The sequence below is a fragment of the Aspergillus wentii genome (assembly GCF_001890725.1).
Source record: "Aspergillus wentii DTO 134E9 unplaced genomic scaffold ASPWEscaffold_3, whole genome shotgun sequence".
Taxonomy (NCBI): domain Eukaryota; kingdom Fungi; phylum Ascomycota; class Eurotiomycetes; order Eurotiales; family Aspergillaceae; genus Aspergillus; species Aspergillus wentii.
This window is the reverse complement of record NW_024467834.1, coordinates 3,670,617-3,694,746: the sequence shown is the minus strand read 5'-3', so window position 1 is coordinate 3,694,746 and position 24,130 is coordinate 3,670,617. Positions and strand designations below refer to the sequence as shown.

Sequence of the window (24,130 nt, the reverse complement as noted above, 5' to 3'; positions counted from 1 at the left end):
CTCCTGATGAGGAAGAATAATTCGCGATGGCGTGATTTGGAAAGGCCTGAGTTTTTGCTGCAAGAGGCAAAAAGGTGGGAGGAAGCTTCCGCCGCATGGCAGCCAGATCCACAAGGCTTCATTTTAATTTTAAATTGGCTTGATTGAACCCATAGATATTGAAGAGTAGCTTTCTTGGTTGAGATCTATATACAAATGCTTTTGATATCCTTCGCTAGAAACAGACAGCCGAAATGCTCGACACATGGAATAAAATAATAATAATAATAATGAGATACAATGAAAGACATAACACTTCTTATCCCAGCAGTCCACTGGCCAGATTCTCCAGATCTTCCAACGTCTCGATCGGCTTGCTTGGGGCCTTGGGCTTTTTGCTCTTCTGGGGTCGCTCGTCTTCGTCGTCGGGTTCGGCAAAGCTGACTCTTTGCTTCTTGCTGGGACGCGGCGCCCTTTCTTCCTCGCCAGAGGACATGCCATCGTCGACTCCGGGCTTCTCGTGGTAAGGCGCCAGCTGGGCGACTGTCTCGTAGTCGGAACCTTCCTCGCCCATTTCCATTTCCATTTCGCGTTCGCGAGCCTTGCGCTTCTCCTTCTTCTCGCGCTTCTTCTGCTTGGCAACTTCCTTGTCGTCCATATCCGCAAGACGGGTCCGCTCCGCCTCCTCCGCCAGGAACTTGGCCTTCTGCTCCTTGGCGTCGCCGCGGGCCTTGAATTGCTCTTCGTCCTCCATCTCGTACAGCTCGTGGGCGTTGCCATCGTCGTCGTATACGAGTTTTGTTCCCTTGCCCTTGTACTTGAGAAGCTTCTTCTTCGACTTGAGCAATTTCTCGCGACGCTTGGAATCGATGACCAGCGCTTGGTCGCCGGCCATCTGCACCACCTTGGGATCCTTGGAATCTTTCTTCTCGGACTCGTCCTTCTCTTCTTCTTCCTCGGATTCTCCCTCGGAATCGCTGGACCCCACGTCCAAACCCTCGTCGCCCGCATCGAAGCGACGCTTGACAGAAAGGAAGTCGTTGTCTTCGTCGGCATCGTCTGCAGCACCCTTGTTGGCAGATGCAACAATGGTTCCGTCGTCGTTGATAAGCTTCGAGTAATGGTCCGCCAAAACATCCTGGTTTCGTCTCTCGAACATCCGGTCGTACCTGGTTCGCACTTGAGGTTCTTCCTTGGGTTTCTTTGCACCCTCATCGTCCTCGTCACTGAGATCGCCACCAACAAACCGCGCGGCATTCTTGCGTTCCTTGGTGTCATCTCCCTTGATAAACTTGATACGAGGCGCACCAGGCAAACCGAGACTACCCGCATACTCCTCTAATGGTAGTTCCTTCAGGTTGAAAACCTCCTTGTCCTTTTGCACGTAAATCGACTTGACATAGGAGATAAACGCCTTCTGTCCCAGATACTTCAACTCCGGGTCCTTAAAGCACATATTTTGCAGTTGATCTTTGACACTGTGCTGCTTGTTGGCCTTGATATTGATCCGTTCAATTGGTACCTTCTTTTGCTCAAGACGCTTCAACATTCCCTTTTCTTCACTTGGGTCCAAGAACAGCACGGCTCGGCCGTTCCGCTCATAACGCGCAGTTCGCCCAACACGATGGATGTAGGTGTCTGCATCCTCGGGACAGTCCATCTGGATAACCCAGTCGACTGCGGGGAAATCCAAACCACGAGCAGCAACATCTGTAGCAAAAAGGACCGCGTGCTGGGCCTGAGAGAATTTGGTTGTAATATCGAGTCGGCCTCCCTGCTTCTGTCGGCCGTGAAGGTGCATCAATGAAATACCAGGCTGGAGGTGTCGCAGAGACTCGTAGACGAATCGCACCTGTTTTCCGGAAGACAAAAACACCACCGTCTTCGATTTCAGGTTGCTTCGAATAAAACTCCACAAAATGTCGAGCTTCTGCGGGAGTGTGACGACGGTGTAGTGCTGCTGCAGGGTGGAAGGCGTCGCAGAAGAAGCTGCCTCATGGACGGCCACATACTCGGGTTCTTGGAGACTCAGACGAGCCAGATCCGAGACTTTCTTTGTCTGTGTCGCACTGAAAAGCATTGTCTGACGCTCCTTGGGAAGATGCTCGACAATGGCATCCACCGTACGCTGGAAACCCATGTCCATGATACGATCGGCCTCATCCATCACAAGCATCTGCAGGTTGTTTGTTTCGAATAGCGCAGTCTGATCTAAATGCTGCAACACACGGCCAGGTGTGCAGACCAGAATATTCATCCGTCCCAGTATCTCCTGCTCCTCCTTCAAACTTTTCCCTCCAATAACCAACCCCGCCGAAAAAGTATGATAACGACCAACTTTCCGAAGAACCTCAAAGATCTGAATAGCCAGTTCGCGAGTCGGAGAGAGGATCAAAGCACCCAAGCCATCGTATTCGGTCCATTGCTTGCGGTATAGGTTTTCGAGAACAGGAACCAGGAAAGCCAGCGTCTTGCCGCTACCGGTCTTTGCGGCACCCAGGATGTCGCGACCCTTGAGAGCATGGGTAATCGCACGAGACTGAATATCGGTCAGGGTTTTATAGTGAGAAGAGGAAAGTCCCGAGGCAGTCGGTTCGGAGAGAGGCAAATCGGAGAAGGATTTGAAGGCATCCTTCAGATTGAGCCCTTCGACTCGCTGGACGAGGGACGAGAGTTCCTCTTGTCCACGCTTGCGCTTCAACGTCTTGGTCCGTTCCACAGGTTGCTTCTTCTTGCCATTGCGAGGACCGTTCGTAGGAGCCATGATGAGCTCACTGGTGGTCGATAAAATCTCGCCGTCGTTGATGTGCTGATATTATTTTCCTTTCTTTTCTTTTCTTTCTTTCTTGTCGGGCGGTGAAAACGAACTTTTTTTTTTCTTCAGTCGATTCCGCTGAGTCAGCAGCCGATAAGGTTGGCGGCGTTCCAGGCTTATCAACCAGCAAGAAACCGTTTATTGTTGACGCTCCCAGCAGCCAGGAAGATCGCGCAGAGCAGCTGGAAGCAAAGATGGCCTTGGAAGAACAGGATGCATTGGATGCGCTGGAGAAGGAGGCATCTGATTTCGACAAGGTAGGCGTGGATGGCGAAAGGTGTTGATTACGGGAATGCCGTCAGACTGACACGCGACGCTATACAGGATGCAGAGATTGACCGTATTCGAAAGGCCTTTCAATTAGACGCGTGAGTTTTTATTTACGTTTGGGCTACTGCAGATTCAGAAAGCTAAACGGGAATTTTTCTAGATATTCCGTCCTTGACCTCCAACCCGGAGTTACTGAAAAAGACATCAAAATACAATACCGAAAGAAGTCCCTGTTGATCCATCCGGATAAGACGAAGAACCCTGCTGCACCGGATGCTTTCGATCGACTCAAGAAGGCACAGACGTCGCTCCTGGAGGAGAAATCTCGAACCTACCTGGACGAATGTATTGCAGATGCGCGACGGCTGTTGATCCGAGAACACAAGTATACCCTAGACTCTCCGGAGCTGAAGACTGCGGAATTCAAAAAGGAATGGCGCCAGAAGACAGTACATGTGTTGTTGGAAGAGGAGGCACGACGACGACGACAGCTCAAGGCCAGGTTGCAAGAAGAAGGTCGAGAGCAGCGCAAAGAAGACGAAGAGATTGAAGCGCGGAAACGAAAACGAGACCAGGACAAGGCATGGGAAGACTCGCGAGAGGAGCGGATTGGAAGCTGGCGAGACTGGCAGAAGGGACGCAAGAACGACGATAAGAAGAAGAAGAAAAAGATGAAGGTGCTGGGCTAAACGGCGATGGCCTCGAGAGATAACAGCGATTCAAGCTCGTTCGGCGTTCAGGTTCACTTGTGATTGTATTTGCCGTTGATGTGTATTCTTCAATGTTCTGCTTAATCCTAGAATCCATTACAGACATTCTATAATATATTTGCCCTGTATACTCGTAAGTATACTCCGTAGAAACCGTCGGGTCTCGGCCTCGGTGCGGGGCGCGGGGCTGTCGGTTTCGGCGACCAGAAGATTCTCCAGAAGAGACACATGGAATATTAATTCTTGTCCGTCTTCAGCATCACCAGAGTCACTCTGACAAGCCAGCTCACCATCTCCCTCCATCCTGTTTTGTGGTTGGTTGTCTGTGCTTCATGATTGACTTTAATGAGTGATTCCCCCCACTTCATGCCGCATACCGAGTAACAGCCACGTTCTCTATTTCGCTATCATTGACTTGCTGTCCTTAATTCCCCCCCCATCACCATCACAAATACCCATCTCAGTCAATATACTCACATTCGACGGAGATGACAGACTTTGTCCCCAGGCCAGACGCAGTATCCTGCACAAATGGCGCCCCTAATGTGATCTCTCCTTCTCACTCTCACCCTCAACCGCAACAAGCTCCATCTTCAACACCCAACCAAGAATCACTTCAAACACCACCACCCCTCGCCACCGTCATCGCCAACGTCCATCATAAAGTCCATTCGTTCCTCCAAGAATCCCATCCCCCAGACTCTCTCCTCGCCGCCGTCCAGCGTCAAACCCGCATATCTCTCGACGTCGTCGCAACCGCGCTGTCCCGCTACCAGCTCCCCGAACTCTCCCTCTCCTATAATGGCGGCAAAGACTGTCTCGTACTTCTTATCCTCTTCCTCACGGGCCTGAATCCTCTCCCTCCCCCAGAAAAGGGTGGCATTGCTTCCATCCCCTCCATTTACGCTCTCCCGCCCGACCCTTTCCCCGCCGTCGAGGACTTTGTGCTCTCTTCCTCCCGCGCCTACCATCTATCCATAATCAAGTACACCACAGACCCCCCCAAGAGTACCCTGCGCTCCAGCTTCGAGGATTATCTCGCTCGCAACCCTTCCGTCAAAGCTATCTTTGTCGGCACCAGACGTACCGATCCTCATGGCGCCAAGTTGACCCATTTCGATCGCACCGACCATGGCTGGCCCGACTTTGTGCGCATCCACCCCGTTATCGACTGGCGATACGCAGAGATCTGGGCTTTTATTCGCCACTTGGATCTCGAGTATTGTCCCCTCTACGACCAGGGTTACACCAGTCTCGGTGGCACAACCGACACTCTGCCCAACCCCATGCTGCGGGTTGACCGTTGTGCCTCCGAGGAAGAGACAGAAGGTTTTCGTCCTGCATATGAGTTGACCGAGGATCTCGAGGAAAGATTAGGCCGCAATTGATTCTGCACATATAAAGGGGAATACAGGCGATGGGGTCTCGAGTAGTAAGAGGTGGGCACGTCTCGGACGTTTCGTTTATAGACCGGCGTACATCTTCTCACTCTTTCTTGTCTTTTTCTTCTGGTTTGAAGCGGTTTGGTTGATTTATCGTCATCGTTGGTCTTAAACAAACACATAGACTTGGTATTTGGTGAACCCTCACGTATTGCTGGGAGTCATCTGGATTGAAGATGGGCATGACTAGAATTGAAATTCCCGTCTTATTACTAGACTAAACAGCCTATTTTCGAAAAATAACATAACAATCTAGCAAAGCAACATACTCTTGAACAGATACAGTAAATAAACAGGCACCCTTTTTCTTAACTCTGAACCCAGCGGCCTAAGCTCGTAACAAATATGGACCCTAAATAAGCCACTCTGTTGACATAGGACACAGGAGTGATGTCTCAAGAAATCAAAGACGAATGATACATAACAAAAAGACTTCAAGAAAACAAAAATGAAGAAAAATGAACAGACAAACATTTCGCTCAATCAAACATCACTTATTCATACAATTCAGTTGGCGCAGTCTTCGAATCATAAAACATATGGTCGAATAGAATGACTTTTCTTTCACTTTTCTTCTTGGTCGAGCCCGAAGAAGAATTGACATTGCTTTCTGAGGTAAATGCTTAGGTAGGTAAAACTGATGAATGTTAGACGAACTAGAGATAGCATCTAGGATCGAAGGAAAAGCAGTCTCAAATGGATGAACGTGGAGAATTTACAATGATCTCCCTGCGGGACGAGATCGGGGACAGAGACCCGGCTTTGTGATTCTCCTTTTTGGGGCTGAGGGAATGGGGTCGAATGGCACATGGCGTGCTGGGCACCATCGTCTTCGAAGATCCAGTAGAGATACTGTCAGTTAAAGCAGTGCGGTTTGCGGCAGACAGCCGGCCACGGTACACGGGGTTGTTTTCCAGAGTGTTGGGGCTGTTACGCGAGGACCACGAGCTAAGTCGCACGTTTCCGACCTGGTTCTTCATTAAGGGATAACTGCTGGTATTGTCAGTACATTCAAGATTCACATGCTAGATTCTCCTTGATACATACGACGGGGAGATTGACGTGGCGGGAGTCCAAGTGGAACCTACTCCTACTGGAGATGTGTAGCTGACCTGGGAGTTAGGGCTGAGATGAGATGCCGTCTGTTGCAGACGGTGCAATGAAGGCGACGGAGTTGAGCCCTGAACCACCTCGACGGAAAAGTTATACTCCCCAGCGCGATATGCCCGACGCTCGTTGCTTTGCTGTTTCAAAATCTTTTGGGCCTTTGTGTCTGCGAAACGGAGAAGCAACTTGACTCCATCTTCTCCGACGACATTGTGGAACTCAGACAGCACTTTTTCTGCAATCTCGCGGCTTTCAAAGCTATACAAAAGTATGAGAAACATACACCTTGAATGAATTGAGTGTAGAAAACTGACCGAGCAAATCCCACTTCCTTGCTGACACCTGTCTTGTCATCCCGACTAATCTTCTCGGAAACGACTTGGTATGGCTCGAAATGACGGCGAAGGTCCTTTTGGCATTGGCATACTGTCAGAAGAATGGATAAACAAAAAGCCAGCCAACTTACCGCTTCAGTCCAGTCAATGGGAAGGTTGGTGCAATAAATGTTCGTCGAGGCCCTGTCTTCAAGATCTTTGAGGCGGGAATTACGAGATTTCTGAAATATGTCAGTACAAACCATGAGGTACAGCCTCAAACTGCTTACCTGTGCGAAGCTGGCTTGGTATCCGAGATAGAAAAAGCCCCTTATACAGTTCTCGCAAGACTCGAAGTTGTAATACTGAACGAATCCAAAGCTGTCATTCATGTGAGCAGGACGTCAATCAAAAAATGCTTATAAGGGATTGCATACCCTTTGCATAGACCGGTATCCAAATCAACAATCGCCTTGCAGCGATCAATTTTTCCGAAGCGGGAAGCGTACGAGTGCAAAACCTCATCTGTGGTCTCAGGAAGGAAACCCCGGATGTAAACATTGGTGATGCCCTCCCGGTTCTCAAGACATTTGGCAAGAGTCAGTTCAGTTGGATTGGTCCACATAGCAGGAACAGCGCGTGGGATTGGAGGGTCTTGCTGCGTCAAAGCTTCAAGGTCCTGTAGCATGTATCCAGTTGGGGTCTTCATCATCTGGAAGGGAAGAATTGGCTGGCCAAGCTGCGGGGAAATGCTGTAGCCATATCCCGAGAGAGGCGGACCATCCACGTTAGAGACGGCAGAGTTTTGATAGTACTCCGTCTGGTTACCACCCTCAGAGACCGTCGAAGCAGCAGTCCCCTTGTGGTCCTCGTTCGGGGCCCAGGGGCTGCTTTTCTGGCCTGCCATGTCCTGCATATCGCAGTTCATAAGATACGGCAAGGTATATCCCTGCATGGGCCCCGGGATCATGGAGCAGCCAGGGTTCATTCCAGGGTAGAGGTTGGCCGGTAAGTATGGGATCTGGCCCACCTGGTCATGTCCAGGAACAGGAGCTGGGGCAAAGGGAGCCACCGGAGGAATGCCACCCAGCATGGTTCCATTGGGAAGAAGGACAAGCTGGCCATTGTAAGGGTTACGATGGGCACCGGACAAATCAAGACCTGGAGCCAACGGCATTGGAAAGTTGCCTTTCATGGCACCGAACTTGGAACCAGTACGTTGATTCCCTAGGTTAAGCCCACCAAAGAAAGGAGACATGACCTGACCATTGCCGTCACGGTTATTGACAGATGGACCCTGCGGATAACCAGCAATGTATGGAGGGCGGTTTTCATGAGAAAACTGTCCGGGCTGGTTGTTGGACATCGGGCCGGAATCGGCAGAGGCAGCATGCTGTTGAGTCTGGGTATGCATGGTTGCGGTCCTAAATAAAATTTCTGATACATATTAGCTACAAGAAGCTAAAGAGCAGACAGCAGAGTAACAGCAACAGCAACGGATATAGAAGACAGCAAAACGGACGACAACCTGAAGACCCAGACGTCTTACCTACCTCGACGATAGAGACCGGACAGAATATCACGAGTTGTGATGAGCTCGGAGGAAGAACTAGCACAGCATGTCAGCATCAGTCTCGAAAGCACCCTGTAGACAATCCATCGACTCCCATCGAGAGACGACGATGTTGCTGTATACCAATACTTACTTGATCTCAGGATAAATGAAATCACGGGCAAAGAGCAAACGAAGATCAGGGCCTTCCTGCAACAGGCACCCGGAACTCTGACCGTGAGAAGAGCGAGTGAAAATCAAACGAGAGCCAAGTATGGAACGAGGAATACAGTAAAATAGGGGCACAGGAATTGCTAGAAACTGAAAAGCTGCTAGCGAAGACGAGACGGATGGAATGGAGATGAGCAATAGCTACTGAAGAGGATGAGATGGAGAAATATGATGAGAGAGAAGAAGAGGAAAAGAAGAAGAGAAACCGAGGGAACGAAGAACGTTTTTGGACTTTGGGGGACGAGAACCAATTGGGGAAGGAACAGTTGTTCGAGTCTGGGGAGGAAGGAAGGAAGAAGGAACAGGGGAGGGAAGATGGGAAGTCGACAAAAGGGGAAAGAAATCACTGTCTAGTCATGTGTTGTGAAAGAGTGGGTGTTATTCAAAGAATACATACAAGTCGATGAGGATGAATGGTGATTATAATGCATTTTGATCGACAAGACATTATAGGACTTAATATTTGTTGTAAACAATGACCATCACTATGATTTGTTGATATGAATGCGCATACATACCTTGTTATTTAACAATATATGATAACTGTTTCATGATAGAAGCAACATCGTGTGTTCCAAGTGAATCATATAAGCAAGAACTATTCTCAGGATAGACGAAAGGGATACTGATCCAGACATATTCTATTCTGGGTTCCATCTATGATACTGTATCATTCAAATGACGAACAAGAAACCGCAAGGGAATAACAATAGCATGCTGAAACAACAAAAGACACACCACCGAAGAGCAAAACCGACTCATACGTCTTTCGACTGATCTTGCAACCACTTATATACGACAGAGAAATCCTTGCCTCTGTGCGCATCCTCGACAGCAGTGTATACACCACGAGCCTTGTCGGCTAGGGCTAGCGGGGTACCAGACTCTTGCGCAGCCATGATCGCCAACCGCAGGTCCTTGTTCATTAGACTGATGCCAAAGCCTCCCTCATACTCCCGTGAGGCCGGAGCGGTTTCGACAACTCCAGGAACGGGGTTGTTAACCTCCATTGGCCAGCATCGACCGGTCGACGTGTTGACCATCTCGGCCAGGGTCTTGGGATTCAGACCCCATCGAATAGCGAGGTTCATAGCCTCTGCCGTTGCGATATTGTTGATAGCCAGAATGTAATTGTTAGCGAGCTTGCCAGACACACCAGCACCCGGTTCTCCAAGATGCCATGCCTTCTTGCCCATGAGCAGCAGGACCGATTTTACACGCTCCACGAGCTCACCAGTTCGGGAAGAAGCTCCGAACATAAACGACAACGTACCAGCACGAGCTCCAACGACTCCCCCGGACATGGGTGCGTCAACAAAACGTCCTGTCCGGGTTGTGTGGATTGCGTTGGCTACCTCCTTTGAAGAAGCCGGGTCAATGGTCGACGTATCAATAAACAACCGTTCTTGCCCCAAGGCAGGAAGCTCGCCTTTTTTCAGGATAGAATGAAACACATCCTTGACATGCTGAGGCTCCGGAAGACTGGATATGATCACTGTCTATACAACGAACCAATTATCAGATACGGAACCACGAACCCCAAGCTGAAAAAGAAACAAAAGGAAAGAAGAGAAGAAGAGAGAAAAAAGGCCAAATTTCCCAAAACCACAATTCCCAACAAGGAACTGTATTGACCAAAGCTGTGAAGAAAGTCATCCGATAATAATCCATGCAGCCTCCTGCAGGAATCCAGCACGATGACTTGTGACACATCACCAAACAAAAGCCTCAAAATGCCACTTACCGACTTCTCCGCCACCTCTCTGGCGTTCTCCGCAATTTCCACCTTCATAGAATCATCCGTAGCACCACTGCTCCTGGCAGCTTCGCGTGTCTCCTCGAGAAATCGTTTCGCAGCTGCCTCATTCACATCTCGCACGACCAGCGTATCTGTTGCGGGGATTTTGGCGCGTAGGTTCTTAGCCATACAATAGCCTAGAGAGTACGTGTTAGAACGTGGCTACGACCTCATAGACAAGAAAGAGTAGAAAGTCGGTATAGCACATACCCATCTGCCCTAGCCCAATAAACCCCCATGAAGCATCGCGTTGAAGAGTAGTCGAAAAGGCTCTGCGTGTAGAGGTTGCTGACTGCACAAGGCGTAGCGACTTGGAAAGAGTTGTCCTCCGCAGGGACAGAGCTGCCGAGATACTCATTTTCAATGGGAATAATATAATAAAGCGTAACCAAATGACTAGATGAGATTGAAAGCTGCTTTTTGCAAAGTTAGGAGCAGGACCTATGGATCCAACAAGAGAGAGAAAGTGAGAAGAAAAGCAAAGGCAAGACCGCCGAGAAAAACACAAGAGGGTATTGAAATATTATTAGTCAATGAGACGAATCAGAACGGTTCTGTATTGAACTGGGCGTGATGATCTCCAGCCCAAATGCTTCCGAGAGCTGAGCGGGGGAGAACCAGAAGGCCGCTGTTATCCGAGACTTGCCAGAAGCCAGGGGCAGCAAGCAGAAGGATGTTGTCACTTTGTCAGTGACCAGCTGCTCTCCGCTCTCTTCTGCTTCTGCCCCGGATCCGCTGCGGGGAAGCCCAAAGGGGGATAGCCGCCTAGCCCGCGGGAGCGCGGAGAACCGAGGATCTCACGTGATGTATATCCGGACAATAAGGCGGCGAGGCATCGACAGTTCGTTGGCACGGGATATAGAGAATGATCGACTAAAAGAGACTTTCAATTGGCATGTCAGGCAGAAAGATTACGCAAGGCTGGATGGGATTGGATTTAAGGTTTCATTGACCTGCTAAATTCATTCCTTTCTTGTTCCATCAGAACGAAAAGATAATATACAGAGGTCTAGATGGAAAATGTAAGATGGGAAATCAACAAAAGGGTGTATCAGACATTGCGGAGCTGATCAAGGAATAAGGGGTATGTATAACTGCAGAATCAAATCATGTTGAAACGCCTCCACATTGTACCGGTTCCGAGCTACCACAGGAAAAAACCGAATGAACAAAAAGTAAAAGGAATTGAAAAGGGAGGAAGAGATTGAGAGAATCCCGAAACTGTTGATGTAGCAAACAGTGGTTTTCACTACTGTCCAGGAGAGGCCGGATTACTTGGGAGGTATTCCACAGGTACTTTTGGCACTCGTGGCGAGCTAGCCGTCTGGTTGACAGCACGCTGCTGTGCTCGGATGAGCTCTCGTTGGCGCTCCTTTTCCCGGTTGGTGGCAGTACCACCAGTGAGTCGTCTCATACCACTTCGAATCATGGACTCAAGTGACGAGGATCCATCTGTGACACTGCGTGTTTGACTGATAGGGTGCGCTATCGGTTTATGAACCGTAAACCGCTCATCGAAGTCGGAAAGCCCATCCTCGGCTTCGTCATCAGAAAGGAATGCCGATTCATTGAAGCCAATAGGCGGCGTGGAATGCTGAGGACCGTTTGATATTTGAGGGAATAGATTATTGGCTGGGGAAGTAACCGAGCGGGTGTGCGATACTGGTCGTAATGTTTGGCTAGATGCTTGCGGTGTCAACGTACCCTGGGGCTGGGGGTTCGCACTGGCATTTTCAGGGCGAACATTCGAAGGCCGAGACTCTGCGAGACCATTGTGGAACGACGACGTTGAAGCAGTTCGCGCAAGAGACTTTCGCAGGATAGGAGCCGTTTGTTGATCATAGAGATTGGCACTGGTATCCGCGTAGCTTCCAGTGAATCCCTGTAAGATTGGGTCAGATGCCGAATGGAGCCCCGGGTTTATCGGCTCGGTCTCCTCGAAAAAGTCATCTAAACTATCCAGCTTCTGCACAATGTCCCCCATGTTGCCGTCTGTCTGGGTTTCGATCGACTTCATGGTATCAGCTCGCATGGGGAAGAAAGTGTCGTTGTACTCGTCAGCATGGAATTCAACTTCGGGCGTTGCAGTTACTTGCGCCTCCATGTGGTCGACTTCAGCGCAGGTATAGAACACGGCGTGGACGTTATTTCGCGTGATACTTGATTGCGTAGCAGGCATAGGAATCGACCATCCAGTAGGTTCTGGTATGCCGTACAGACTTTGAATGCGCTCATATTCCTTGCGAATGGCTCGCGATGATGAAGAGGACGCCATACTCATTCGGATATGATGACGTTCCATGGGATTTCCCGAGACAGTCATGATATGATCCATGACCTGCAGAGCTTGTGGGCAGAGATCGGTTTGCAGAAGTCGCAGAAGGGGAGAGATCAAATCCGGCCCATGGCAGGTGACATCTCCCCGTCGCATATCGATCTCGGGGATCAAGACACAAAGAATCTTCATGAGCTTGACACGGAACCAACCGGTCGTGTTGGTCAATAGGCCCATGAGGAAAATAAGACTTTGAACCTCCTCGCGTGGGAAATAATACGAGCGGATCTCAGTGATTATGTGGCTCAGGAAGTCACTTTCTGCTTTGTATTGTCCATTGGCAAATCCAAGTAAGGAGGCTGCAAGGCGAAGGCATCTCTCACCCTCCGCCACGCGAGCGAGCAAAGTAGCACGAGCAAGTGCCTTCGGGTCATTAACATCAGGGTCGAAATGGTGAAGGAAGTGGGATAGGTTAGCCAAGATTGTAAATAGTAATCTATTGCCATCACCAATAAGTTCGTTGTTGGGAAGCGCGCTGAGCCGATGCAAAACATCCAGTGTCCGACCAAGGGATTCTGTCGATTTCAAACCTTTGTAGAGAAAGCTTTGGAGGCCATAAAATCCGCCTTCCCATTTTGGAGGCTGACCCTCAATGAGGGTCGTGACTACCATTGGGTCGCTGAAATCGATGATCTCTAAGAACTTCTCCAGCATGCCGATACTTTCGATGAACTCGGTTTCGTGAATAGTATTGAGACATGCGCAGGTGGTCCAGAACAGCTGGGGGTAGCGCAGCAGATCCGTCGGAGCCAGAGAACTAATGATGATTTTCAGGGTAGTTAGAATCTCCATGGAGAAAGTTTGATAGTCGGATTCCTCGTCCGCAATCGTGTTAGACAGTCGAGCGAGCATATCGGCAAGCATCCGAGAATCCAAGGACGTTGAAATGCAGCGGAAAACTTGGAACGACCGACAGGCAAGATGGCGTACTGGACATGAGGTTGCCCAATTTAATGCCTCTTTCGCCCAAAGATCATTGATCCCTTCGTAAGCGAGACTGAAAAAGTCAACAACCTGACGAGTCACGCTAGACATTGACGATGGTACTCGACTTCCATCATCCCCATCCTCCTTGTCGGTGGTATCGTCATAATCCCAAACTACTTTGGGATCACTGTTGCGAATGGATTCCACGAAGTCTTCAATTGACTGACGTGTTTCCACAGGTGCATCATCCTCGATCTTTGCAGCGATCAATTCATGAATAAGATGAACCAGCATCTCTCGAGCCTGCTCTTGAACGGTGACCGTGTAGTGATCCCAAAGAATGAGAACAACGTGAAGTAACTTGACAACATCCTCTAAAGGAAGCATGACGGGGGCAACCATTAGGTCCACGAGGAAGATCAGTGCAACTTGTCCCAGAGAAAGTCCTGCTTGCTTGTTGCCAACTGGAAGCACAGTGCTCAGATCAGCAACATACGGGAGACTTTTGGTGTCCGTGGGTGCTGGTGTAATGTCTTTCCTCTCCTGCACCATGTTTTTCGGGACGACCTGCATCAAGAAAAATTCGATGACTTTGGATCCGGCCGGCGTTCCGGACAGAAAGACAACAACTTGCTTGGCATATTCGACAAAGTTTTGCTCCTTGCGTTCCAAACAGAGACTGATGATGAAATCGAGAACCAACTGCACGTTTCCGCCATGTGGTCCCGTGGCTAGCGCTTGCCAGAGCGCTTGGACTTCATTCGGTAATATGCTACTGCATCGAATGGTGATCTCAAAGAGGTTCGCAAGAAGCATGTATGACCTAGCTGTTGGTCCGCCATTGGGATCAACCTGCAATTCCATTGTCTGTACCCAAGGTAGAATAGCCGCCACCATGTTACGCTGACTATCGGGTCGCAAGTTTCTGAAATGCAATGAGAATTCAGAAAACAAGGTAAATGCCAGGTCGGAGTGCTGTTTCGCCAATCGTTTTGACGTTTCAAATTGGGCCAGTCTGTAGACAGCCGTGGTCTTATCGGAGATACTGATATCGAAGTCTTGGAGCCTGGAGCTCTTCTGCTGACGCTCCTCTAGTATTCGGAGTAGCTTGGCGGATTTCATCCGAATCTCACGTTTCTGGTTTCCAAGTGTAACGAGGACCGCCCCCAGAATCCTCCAGAAGCCAAGGGGATAATCAGTATGCTCAATAAGCACTTCAGCAACCACTTCAAAGTAGCTCTCCAAAGTCTTCGGCCGCTCTGTCACATAGCACATTTCAATAGATCTCTCCAACAAATACGAATGCTCTTTGTTGTGGATAATTAGATTCTTCAGTGCTTGCCTTCCAATAGCATGCCACTTATCACTGATTGTGTTGAATATAATATGAATCCATGCAAGCATGCGACCCACATCAAACTGAAGTACTGAGCCACTTTCAGTGGTGATGCTAATCGGCCCCGCCTATAAAAAAAGATTAGTCGATGAATCAATAAACTGGACAAAAAACTCTCCAACTTACACAAAGAGAAGCCATTGCGCTAAGAGCTGCTGCTCGTAGGTTTTTCTTTTCTATCTCCATGGCAACATTGCGCAGCTCTCCAGTTTCATGGTGATGTCCCAAAGCCTGTTTCTGCATATTTTCTTCCCTTTGAGAAATCTGGGCTTGGTTTGGGGAATACCCGCACCAGTCCTCCATCAGTGAGAAGGCTGACTTCCTGGATTCAAAGGGCATCCATCGAGAGGGATCGCTTGTACGGTTGATGCCTTCGAAAAGCTCCTCCATCAGCCCACAGTAATGAAACCGCAGGCGCTGGAACTCCCAGTCATTTTGGATGTCAGAGTCGCTCAAGAAAAGTCGCAAGTCCTTCGTATACGTGACAAGGTTATTAACAATCCAATCTTCTTTGTATACCTCAGGCTCCTTAAGAAAGTGTGATGTCAATTTGTAGACATGCGTAACCTCAGTTCGCAGCCTATCCGTTTTCCGATTTCGCCGCTGGCTACTTGGAGATCGGTGATGTGAACCGATTCGCATCTTGGCTTCCTCGTTGCAGGTCGTCACGGCATATTGCAAAGACTCGAGTAATGTGCGATAAAGGTTTTTGTTGATCGAGCCAAGAGCAACCACAATAGCATTTCGAATGGAATCCCGTTCAGCCGACAGCAAAGGGATAACGAATGCAAAAAGGCTCCTGGCAGAACTGATCTTGTCATGCGACTGCTGCTGAGACCCCTTGGAATTTTTTCTTGCGTGTTGAGCGTTTGCCAGCTGGCTCTGAGACTGTGCACCGACGCTATTGAGCGTGGTACAAGCCATAACAAGGTACAATTTCCATTGTTCGATCAGGATCTCGGCCGTCGAGTTGTTTCTACCTGGTGGGCGAATTTGGGGAACATCCATGTTGGCATATTGAGGAGGCCGATGGCTTTCAGCGAGTGCCGTAATGGTCCGATGCATCAAGACAAGCCTTGCGCAGACTATTTCTCTTCCCAGGGTCACAGCAAAGGGACAAGTCTCGAAGCTGATCCTGATTATGTTTGGGAATACCTTTGACCACAGCGTTGAATCATATGAAACCTCGCTACTGCAAAGCTCAATAAGGGTATTTTGCGACGCGCTCCTTCGTTTGCCTTTCTGGATTCGACTCCTCTCAGCAACGGTGAGTTGTTCATCATTGACATCGAGGATCTGCTGTGAATCAGCTTCAAGGATTCTGATTATCCTCGTGTTTTCTTTTCCGAGGGCACGATCAAATTCGGTAATCAACCGTAGTACAGTAATAGCAAAGGCCCGAACCCTTCTGGACTGTGAGCACAGGAAGAACAGACCATGAGACTCAATCTCCTCGACATGTGCTAGCACACTAGAAAGGTCAAGGTGCAAGGCGCGACTTCCAGAGTTAGCCTTGTCCTCAGGGTCTGATGTTGCGCCCTTGCTCTTCCGCTTAATCTCCTCAATCCAAATTCCAAGCAATTGAACATATAGTCTCAAGGTCGATTCAATGTGGCCGGGTCCAAGCATGCCTTCATCTGACATTGTTGAATATCTCGCGTCGAAATTGAATATAAACCTTGCAAACCCGATGGTAACCTGCTGTGCATGCGACTGGCGCGCAATTGCCTTCAGCGACTCGGCGGATGAAAAGGCTATGTTTGTTTGAACATGTGCTGTTCCAGTGCAAAGTAGGTTTATAAGCGAGTTAAATGGGATGTGGTCGGACAGGCACCGAGGAAGTGTTTGAATCGCAACATGAAGCAAATCATAAAACCCTTGCTTTTGATCGAGAGTGTTCATATGATCGTCTCGTCTTCCAAAGCTGAAAGCCTCTGTAATGGGCGTCTTGGGGGTTGTTCCGCCAAACTTCTCATCAAGAGCCGCTTGGCCTCCAAAGGTATTATCGCATAGAATCGTGATTTTGCCTAGGATTTCACAAAAGCGGATGTAACACTCCTTCACATTGTCACTCAGTTTTGAAGTATTGACTGGGGATGATTCTGGGGGATCCCGATTCTCCAAGGTACTTGGCAGTCGCGGATCCGCCAGAAATTGAGCACGATGTAGGTAGGTAGTAGCTGAGGTGTCCGTGAATGGATTGGGGATCGAGCCGGTAGGAAACGGAGGGCACAGCTGATCGCAGTTTTCCAGATCTGTCACGATTGCCAAAAAGGCTCGAATGCCGATTACCATTTTCTCCGGTTCCATCTGTTCAACCTTCAACTCCTTTCCGGACGAAAAGAGTTCCGAATTTATCAAAGGAAATATGATATTACGGAAGCATACATCAGGATGCTTGAACCCAATCATCCGTATTAATTGAATGAGAGGCTCTGCCACTGTCGGTTCGGTGGTCAGGTAAGTCCTTTTTCCCACAGGGAGCGCTACTCTAGCGACTTCCTCGACCTTTCGAAGCGTGATGTTTGGGGAATCCGAGTACCGGAAGAAGTATGTCCAGACTAAGCGGCACATCGCCTGAAGAGCAGGTCCCCTCGTAGGGCGGTCCTTCAGCCTTGGCGGAAGGCCAAGGATCAGAGACAGCCATTGGGTTGAAAAATTCTCTTTCGATGACACGCAGAGCAATAAAACATGCAGAGGAAAGGCGGCTGCCCAGTGACGAGGTTTTGTTAGCATCTGCGACAGGCGAGACTGGACCAAATCGATAAATTCCTTCCATTTGGGCAAGGACAGATCACAGCCAGGATTTGCTGCCACCGGCAGAAGAAGTTTTTCAAAGATGTAGCAGTATGCCTGCTTGACCCGCTGCCCATGGGCATTGACAAATAACCGTGCCAGTGACCGCATAAAATCACAAGATTTACTCCATGTATCCGGCATCATCCCGATACGGACGTGTCTCATGCCCAGGATCAGCAGTTCAGCTCTGGCATCCCCTTCTTTCGACGGCCCGCGTTGACTTGCCTCTTTCTGATTTCTGTCAAGTTCTGTCAGAAACCGATTGGTAACACTCGTAAAGTTCGATTCGCTCATGATTCCTAGAAGTTGACCGTAGATCCTCCAATTAGCCATTCGGAGTGGAGACGCTGAAATCTGGTCCGGGTCAACTGTGTTGATTTGACCAAATACAATATTCTCCAGTCGGCCAGCCATGTCGACCGTTATCGAGGCGAGGCTACTTTGGTTGAAGATCTCAATCAGTACTCTGCAGACAAGATATACCGATACCGTGGCACGGCGCTCCGCCAGAATGACATCGTCTTGTCTATGGAGCAGGGTACTAGGAGGGGAGGCATCGGCCTGGGCAGTGCCCTCTGCAGCCATCTGGGATGGCTCGGTGTTTCGACGAAGCAGTGGCGCCAGCTCTGGAGGTGCTGTTGGCTTTGGCTAAAAGACGATCGAATTAGCGATTGATGGTCCTCGCAAAAAGGGCCGAGGACAGGACTTCATGGACATACCATATTTTGCTTGGCCATGATGGCGTTATCACCTTTGGCTTTCCGCCAGAGCATGATGGTATCTATCAGTGGCTTTGGCTTTTGCCGTGCGATATGTCCCAATGCAGATATCAATTGATCAAAGTTTGTATCGGCTCCAGGCCCACAAACTTCCTCCACAGGGGCTTCCATCTCCCCTAGTTTCATTATAGCTTGGTTTATCTTATTGTCCGCCAGGCCAACAAACTTGGACCACTGTTAGCACGACAATTCGCATCTTCCCACGTCGCGGGCGTAGTCTTACCGAGTTGAAGAGGTGATGCAACGCATATTCCCCCACAGTCTTGGACTCTGTATGATGTGGTCTCGAATGTGAACGACTGTGAGAGCGTTCTCGCCAATTCCTGCCGCCGGAGTTTATTCTTCTGTGTATCTGAACTGCCGGGCTGCCATTCGAAATCGTGCCTGGGTCCTGATTCTCAACGTTGCTTGAAGGGCCCTGCATAGTGCTTCCGGGACTCTGGGATTTCGAGTGAGCATCCAGCTGCTCCAGTCGCCCAGATCCAAGGCCTTCTGGTTCCATCGCGCCGCCACGACCGAGGGAGGCTATCAATTCAGGACTCAGCGGACTTGTCGAGGTGTTGGAATTGGCGAAGCTGGGGTTTCGAGAGTGTTGAATCCCATGGACGATCGAGGTCTGCCGATGATGACCATAGGAGTTGGACGGTGGTCTTTCCAGGCCAACATCATAACCTGGTCCGGGTCTTGCACCAGCAGCCTCGGGGCTTTTTGAGTGAGATTGACCACGACGGTTATTCTGAGGTTGTAGGGTCGAAGGGGCCAGGGCGGATGGGTCGGCGGCTCTTCCTCTAACGGCGGAGGTTTCCCGACTGTGAACGGCGGAGGCTGGAGTGCTTCTTGTAACTAGACGTTCGGGTGGAGTTGAAAAAATATGGTGCGACACAAGATTATTCGATTCGTCAGGGATGAGGGGCATCGTTGACTGGACGGGGCCAGCCTTAATCGTTGGGTGGGATGCCACTAAACACCAGCAAACAAAAAGTCAGATAGGTCCATTACAGGTACTACCCAGAGCTGTGGCGCGTCATAGATAAGACCAGCACACGAAGACTCGAATTTGAGTCCAGGGGGGGTGATGGAAGCTTTGCGGGGAAACTTAGGATACGCAGCACCAGGCCACTTACTGTTGTGCTGCATCGCTTTTTTTTTAGACAAATAGGGCGCTCATTGCTTGCTGGACATCACATCTGCAAGAGTGGGAAAGCTAGAAGGCAAGGAGCAGCACATTGTTGCTCAAAAGCCCTTGAATGAGCATGGAAAGAGATGGGCGTTGCTTGGAAAGGATGTGATGTTCCAGAGTTGGACCTTGCTGTGATGAGCTGTTGGGCTGCCGTTTGTTCACAGCGGCGACCGAAGAGGCTGAGCACGGGGACTCTACGGGTGAGAGGAACTACCGTCTGGCATATTCAAGATTACTGTATTGTTTATATTGGTTGAAGTATTCTATATAATTATTTCTAATGGAATATACCATTGCATCGATGTGGCTATTTAGTTGCTGCTTGACGTCGGTTCCAAGCAATCTGTAGTGCCAGTGGACAACCATGGCTTTTTGGCTTAGGGGCCCGAAGAACAATCTGAAACATTCCATGATGTTTCATTTCTAGGCTGCTACAGATCAATTCAGTCTGTCCTTCAGAGCAAATTCAACAGGGGGTTTGGAACAAGCCTTTCACATGCAAGATGGGAATGGAGCATTGGTGATGAAAAGAATATGACCTCAACTGCCTTGGATAGAACAAGGCATTGTTCGAGATCACTAATAATAAAGACTGCTGCAGGTACTTGGCAAATCCCTGAATGGAGGTGCACGATGTCAGCATGCATTAGGAAATACGATGACTGCAGTGCATTGGGGATGTTGCATTAGGAACTCCGTCCAACATGCTCCGGATGCTCCTTGAGGAAAAACAGGGATCCCAACTCCAGGAATCTGTGATCATATCATAAGACAGACACACTGGATTGAGGTATGGAAGACTAAAGAGCCGAGAAGAAGCAGTTGACCTCCGATTCACATGCGTTGGATCGCCAATAATTTGGTCTTCTTGACTGTTTCGAGCCTGAGTTTATGCAGCAGAACTGGGATGGGGTGCTGGCTATTAGCAAAAAAAGGCCGTGGATACAAGCCAAACCCTATTATTCGATCTTTTCCATCATTTCCATTCATTCTAGAGTTTGGATTAATTCCTGAAGTCTAACAATTGCAGCCAAACGGTTCGAGCGGCTCTCTTTTGCCGGGGATCTTCTGGGGTTGATTGCCGTGGGGAAGAGGCGAGAGGCGAGAGAGGCGATGGAGAAGAGGCAGGAGAGCGTGTGCTTCGATCCCCTATCTAATACCTTTTTTTATAGTACTCTTTACACAGATGAAATGAAATGACTTTGGACTATTGATTAATATTGGACGTGTTTATCTGATCTCTCATCTGATGCCGATGGTGCTGTCAAGGAATGCCAAACCGCGCTGTGCGGAATCCACCCGTCTTACTTCCGTCTATCATCAGCATCAGCAAGGAAGCAGGTGGAATTTGAATCTGTGAGATGGATCAATCCATGGCGGAACGAGTGTTTTCGCATCCATCAATTCCATCGTAGGATCAACATGCTTCTATTCCATAGTCTGTGTGTAGTTTTCACCGTATCTGCAGTGTATCCTGTGGACTACTACCACGCACTCTACACCCAACACTATTGTAGACATACCATTACTTGTAGACACCACATTGTACATAATATTGAGTTCTATCGACAATTACATTGAAAGTGCATCAAACCAAACGCCTTAAACGCCTCTGTAAGGGCGGAACTCGGCTAGTCGCCCTGTTCGGCAGGATGATCGGGAGATTTCTTCCATCCAGATTGCCATCTTGGATGGTTTACCCCATCTTGACCGACTTCCGTGGATGGCTTCGTCGCCTCCAGCCTGGATGGAGGGCCGAACTCCCCTTCCGATCCAGAGTTGATCTCGGGCTATATTCGGTCTGACAGATTCCCCCACAATGGGATTCACAATATAAAGGAGCTGACTCCGTATTCTCGATCTGGTTAAAAAAGAAATATATTTATTAACCCTCCGTATCTGAATCTGTGTCTGTTGGCTTGCCCCTTCGGCTCACCCGCCACTTTTCTCAACCAACTGCGGATTTCTCCGACGCGCTGCCGATCCGCCCCAGAACAAGCCGGCCTGTTAATGCGACGGCCGTGAGAGCAACAGCAACAGCCGCAAAGCCCACGGCTGGCCTCTCTAATCAATCAGACCACTCTGTCTTAACTAGCTTCTCCTCCGTTTCGACCTTCTTCTTTTTTTCTATCCGTCCTATCCTCTCTTCTTCTTCCTGGAGATCACCAGTGTCAATTATTCTATAAGGGGCTTTGTTCACTTCGGGAGGCCCCCCCTCTCGCTTTCTCCTTTTCTCTTCCCCCTCTTCTCGACCGCCTTTTCCTGAAGGTCTTTCCGCTCTCTGCGTTCTGGTCTGTGTGATCAATCGCAATCATGGCGCAACTCGATACTCTGGATATGGTCGTTCTGGCGGTGCTCTTGGTGGGTAGTGTTGCCTACTTTACCAAGGGCACCTACTGGGCTGTTGCCAAAGACCCGTATGCCTCGTCGGGACCCGCGGCCAATGGCGATGCCAAGGCTGGCAAGACCAGGAATATTATCGAGAAAATGGATGAAACTGGCAAAAATTGTGTGATTTTCTACGGTTCGCAGACTGGTACCGCCGAGGACTACGCCTCCAGACTGGCCAAGGAAGGATCTCAGCGTTTCGGTCTTAAGACCATGGTCGCTGATCTGGAAGACTATGACTATGACAACCTGGACAAGTTCCCCGAGGACAAGGTCGCTGTCTTTGTCGTGGCTACCTACGGTGAAGGTGAACCCACGGATAACGCTGTCGAGTGCTACCAATTCCTCACCGGAGAGGATGTCGCTTTCGAGAGTGGCGCGTCCGTGGATGACAAGCCTCTTTCCTCCCTCAAATATGTCGCTTTCGGTCTCGGTAACAACACCTACGAACACTACAACGCTATGGTCCGCCAGATTGACGCTGCTCTCACCAAGATGGGTGCTCAACGAATTGGTTCCGCTGGTGAAGGTGATGATGGTGCTGGCACTATGGAAGAGGATTTCTTGGCCTGGAAGGAACCCATGTGGGTTGCTCTCTCCGAGGCAATGGGTCTGCAGGAGCGTGAAGCCGTGTATGAGCCTGTCTTCTGCGTCAACGAGGATGAATCTCAGTCCCCCGAAGATGACACTGTCTTCCTTGGTGAGCCGACCCAGGCCCATCTCGAAGGTCGTGCCAAAGGTCCCTACTCCGCCCACAACCCGTTCATCGCCCCGATTGTCGAATCTCGTGAACTGTTTACTGTCAAGGATCGTAACTGTCTGCACATGGAAATCAGCATTGCCGGAAGCAACCTTAGCTACCAGACTGGTGATCACATTGCGGTTTGGCCTACCAACGCTGGTGCCGAGGTAGACCGATTCCTGCAGGTCTTTGGTATCGAGAACAAGCGTCACACGGTCATCAACATCAAGGGTATCGATGTCACTGCCAAGGTTCCCATCCCGGCTCCCACCACCTACGATGCCGCCGTTCGTTACTACATGGAAGTCTGTGCCCCCGTCTCTCGTCAATTCGTCTCCAGTTTGGCCGCTTTTGCCCCCGATGATGAGGTCAAGGCAGAGATTGTTCGCCTCGGTAACGACAAGGACTATTTCCACGAGAAGATCACCGACAAGTGCTACAACATCGCCCAGGCTCTCCAAAGCATTACCTCCAAGACATTCACCAACGTTCCCTTCTCTTTGTTGATTGAGGGTCTGAACAAGCTTCAGCCCCGCTACTACTCTATTTCGTCCTCGTCCCTTGTCCAGAAGGACAAGATCAGTATCACTGCTGTTGTTGAGTCTGTTCGCTTGCCTGGTGCCTCTCACGTCGTCAAGGGTGTGACCACAAACTACCTCCTTGCTCTGAAGCAGAAGCAAAATGGTGACCCCGAGCCCGATCCCCACGGTTTGACCTACTCTATTACTGGCCCCCGCAACAAGTACGACGGAATCCACGTGCCTGTCCACGTCCGCCACTCGAACTTCAAGCTCCCCTCCGACCCGACCAAGCCTATTATCATGGTTGGACCCGGTACTGGTGTCGCTCCTTTCCGTGGATTTATCCAGGAACGTGCTGCCTTGGCCGCTAAGGGCGAGGAGGTTGGCACTACTCTTCTGTTCTTTGGATGCCGCAACAGTAAGGAGGACTTCTTGTACAAGGATGAATTCAAGGTATGATTTCCTTCTCTGTCTTTTTTTTGTTTCTCATTTTCTAACCCTTCTTTTCAGACCTTCCAGGACCAGCTTGGCGACAAGTTGAAGATCATCACCGCCTTCTCCCGTGAATCGTCCCAGAAAGTATACGTTCAGCACAGATTGCGTGAAAGCGCACAGCTCGTTGGCGACCTTCTCAAGCAGAAGGCCACCTTCTACGTCTGCGGTGACGCAGCCAACATGGCTCGTGAGGTCAACATCGTCCTTGGCCAGATCATCGCTGAGCAGCGTGGTCTTCCCGCCGAGAGGGGCGAAGAAATGGTCAAGCACATGCGCAGCAGCGGAAGCTACCAGGAAGATGTCTGGTCATAGTTTTTGACCTGTCTGTTTTCTTTTTTTCTTCTTCTTTT

General features: G+C 49.6%; 8 protein-coding genes across 8 annotated transcripts; 4 read left to right on the top strand and 4 right to left on the bottom strand.

The window, feature by feature from the left end:
• Positions 1 to 90: 90 nt before the first annotated feature.
• On the bottom strand, positions 91 to 2,810 carry dbp4 (RNA-dependent ATPase HCA4). The gene has a single exon (XM_040835097.1). It carries the CDS (start codon positions 2,741 to 2,743, stop codon positions 299 to 301), a length of 2,445 nt encoding a protein of 814 aa, XP_040691407.1. The 5' UTR covers positions 2,744 to 2,810; the 3' UTR covers positions 91 to 298.
• Positions 2,811 to 2,930: 120 nt separating this feature from the next.
• Positions 2,931 to 3,885, top strand: ASPWEDRAFT_39465 (uncharacterized protein). Its single transcript, XM_040835096.1, has 3 exons — positions 2,931 to 3,051; positions 3,119 to 3,162; positions 3,225 to 3,885. The coding sequence occupies exons 1-3, from the start codon at positions 2,989 to 2,991 to the stop codon at positions 3,751 to 3,753; spliced, it is 636 nt and encodes a 211-aa protein (XP_040691406.1). The 5' UTR covers positions 2,931 to 2,988; the 3' UTR covers positions 3,754 to 3,885.
• Positions 3,886 to 4,262: 377 nt separating this feature from the next.
• On the top strand, positions 4,263 to 5,162 carry ASPWEDRAFT_50816 (FAD synthase; the record flags this gene model as incomplete). Its single annotated transcript, XM_040837501.1, has 1 exon — positions 4,263 to 5,162. The coding sequence occupies one exon, from the start codon at positions 4,263 to 4,265 to the stop codon at positions 5,160 to 5,162; it is 900 nt and encodes a 299-aa protein (XP_040691405.1).
• Positions 5,163 to 5,908: 746 nt separating this feature from the next.
• ASPWEDRAFT_182567 (putative RNA binding protein MSSP-2) lies at positions 5,909 to 8,051 on the bottom strand (the record flags this gene model as incomplete). The annotated part of the gene is made up of 6 exons (XM_040831923.1): positions 5,909 to 6,209; positions 6,264 to 6,581; positions 6,638 to 6,732; positions 6,790 to 6,879; positions 6,928 to 7,018; positions 7,075 to 8,051. The coding sequence occupies 6 exons, from the start codon at positions 8,049 to 8,051 to the stop codon at positions 5,909 to 5,911; spliced, it is 1,872 nt and encodes a 623-aa protein (XP_040691404.1).
• Positions 8,052 to 8,286: 235 nt separating this feature from the next.
• Positions 8,287 to 8,830, top strand: ASPWEDRAFT_39463 (uncharacterized protein; the record flags this gene model as incomplete). The annotated part of the gene is made up of 1 exon (XM_040835095.1): positions 8,287 to 8,830. The coding sequence occupies exon 1, from the start codon at positions 8,579 to 8,581 to the stop codon at positions 8,825 to 8,827; it is 249 nt and encodes an 82-aa protein (XP_040691403.1). The 5' UTR covers positions 8,287 to 8,578.
• A 45-nt stretch (positions 8,831 to 8,875) lies between these two features.
• On the bottom strand, positions 8,876 to 10,885 carry ASPWEDRAFT_39461 (uncharacterized protein). The gene is made up of 3 exons (XM_040835094.1): positions 10,429 to 10,885; positions 10,165 to 10,355; positions 8,876 to 9,919 (listed from the first exon to the last, which is right to left on the bottom strand). The coding sequence occupies exons 1-3, from the start codon at positions 10,574 to 10,576 to the stop codon at positions 9,179 to 9,181; spliced, it is 1,080 nt and encodes a 359-aa protein (XP_040691402.1). The 5' UTR covers positions 10,577 to 10,885; the 3' UTR covers positions 8,876 to 9,178.
• Positions 10,886 to 11,467: 582 nt separating this feature from the next.
• ASPWEDRAFT_107111 (putative cell morphogenesis protein (PAG1)) lies at positions 11,468 to 19,370 on the bottom strand (the record flags this gene model as incomplete). Its single annotated transcript, XM_040827862.1, has 4 exons — positions 11,468 to 14,944; positions 15,003 to 18,323; positions 18,395 to 18,619; positions 18,678 to 19,370. 4 exons carry the CDS (start codon positions 19,368 to 19,370, stop codon positions 11,468 to 11,470), a joined length of 7,716 nt encoding a protein of 2,571 aa, XP_040691401.1.
• Positions 19,371 to 21,947: 2,577 nt separating this feature from the next.
• cprA (NADPH--hemoprotein reductase cprA) lies at positions 21,948 to 24,092 on the top strand (the record flags this gene model as incomplete). The annotated part of the gene is made up of 2 exons (XM_040830741.1): positions 21,948 to 23,738; positions 23,796 to 24,092. 2 exons carry the CDS (start codon positions 21,948 to 21,950, stop codon positions 24,090 to 24,092), a joined length of 2,088 nt encoding a protein of 695 aa, XP_040691400.1.
• Between the last annotated feature and the right edge of the window lie 38 nt (positions 24,093 to 24,130).

Excerpts from the sequence above, each read along its gene's own strand:
- ASPWEDRAFT_39461 (XM_040835094.1), bottom strand. The coding sequence starts at position 10,576 with ATGAGTATCTCGGCAGCTCTGTCCCTGCGGAGGACAACTCTTTCCAAG. Across the intron at positions 10,356-10,428 it reads TATTGGGCTAGGGCAGATGG|GCTATTGTATGGCTAAGAAC; the intron begins GTATGTGCTATA and ends CGTACTCTCTAG. Across the intron at positions 9,920-10,164 it reads GAGAGGTGGCGGAGAAGTCG|ACAGTGATCATATCCAGTCT; the intron begins GTAAGTGGCATT and ends TTCGTTGTATAG.
- ASPWEDRAFT_39465 (XM_040835096.1), top strand. The coding sequence starts at position 2,989 with ATGGCCTTGGAAGAACAGGATGCATTGGATGCGCTGGAGAAGGAGGCA. Across the intron at positions 3,052-3,118 it reads AGGCATCTGATTTCGACAAG|GATGCAGAGATTGACCGTAT; the intron begins GTAGGCGTGGAT and ends GACGCTATACAG. Across the intron at positions 3,163-3,224 it reads AAGGCCTTTCAATTAGACGC|ATATTCCGTCCTTGACCTCC; the intron begins GTGAGTTTTTAT and ends GAATTTTTCTAG.
- dbp4 (XM_040835097.1), bottom strand. The coding sequence starts at position 2,743 with ATGGCTCCTACGAACGGTCCTCGCAATGGCAAGAAGAAGCAACCTGTG.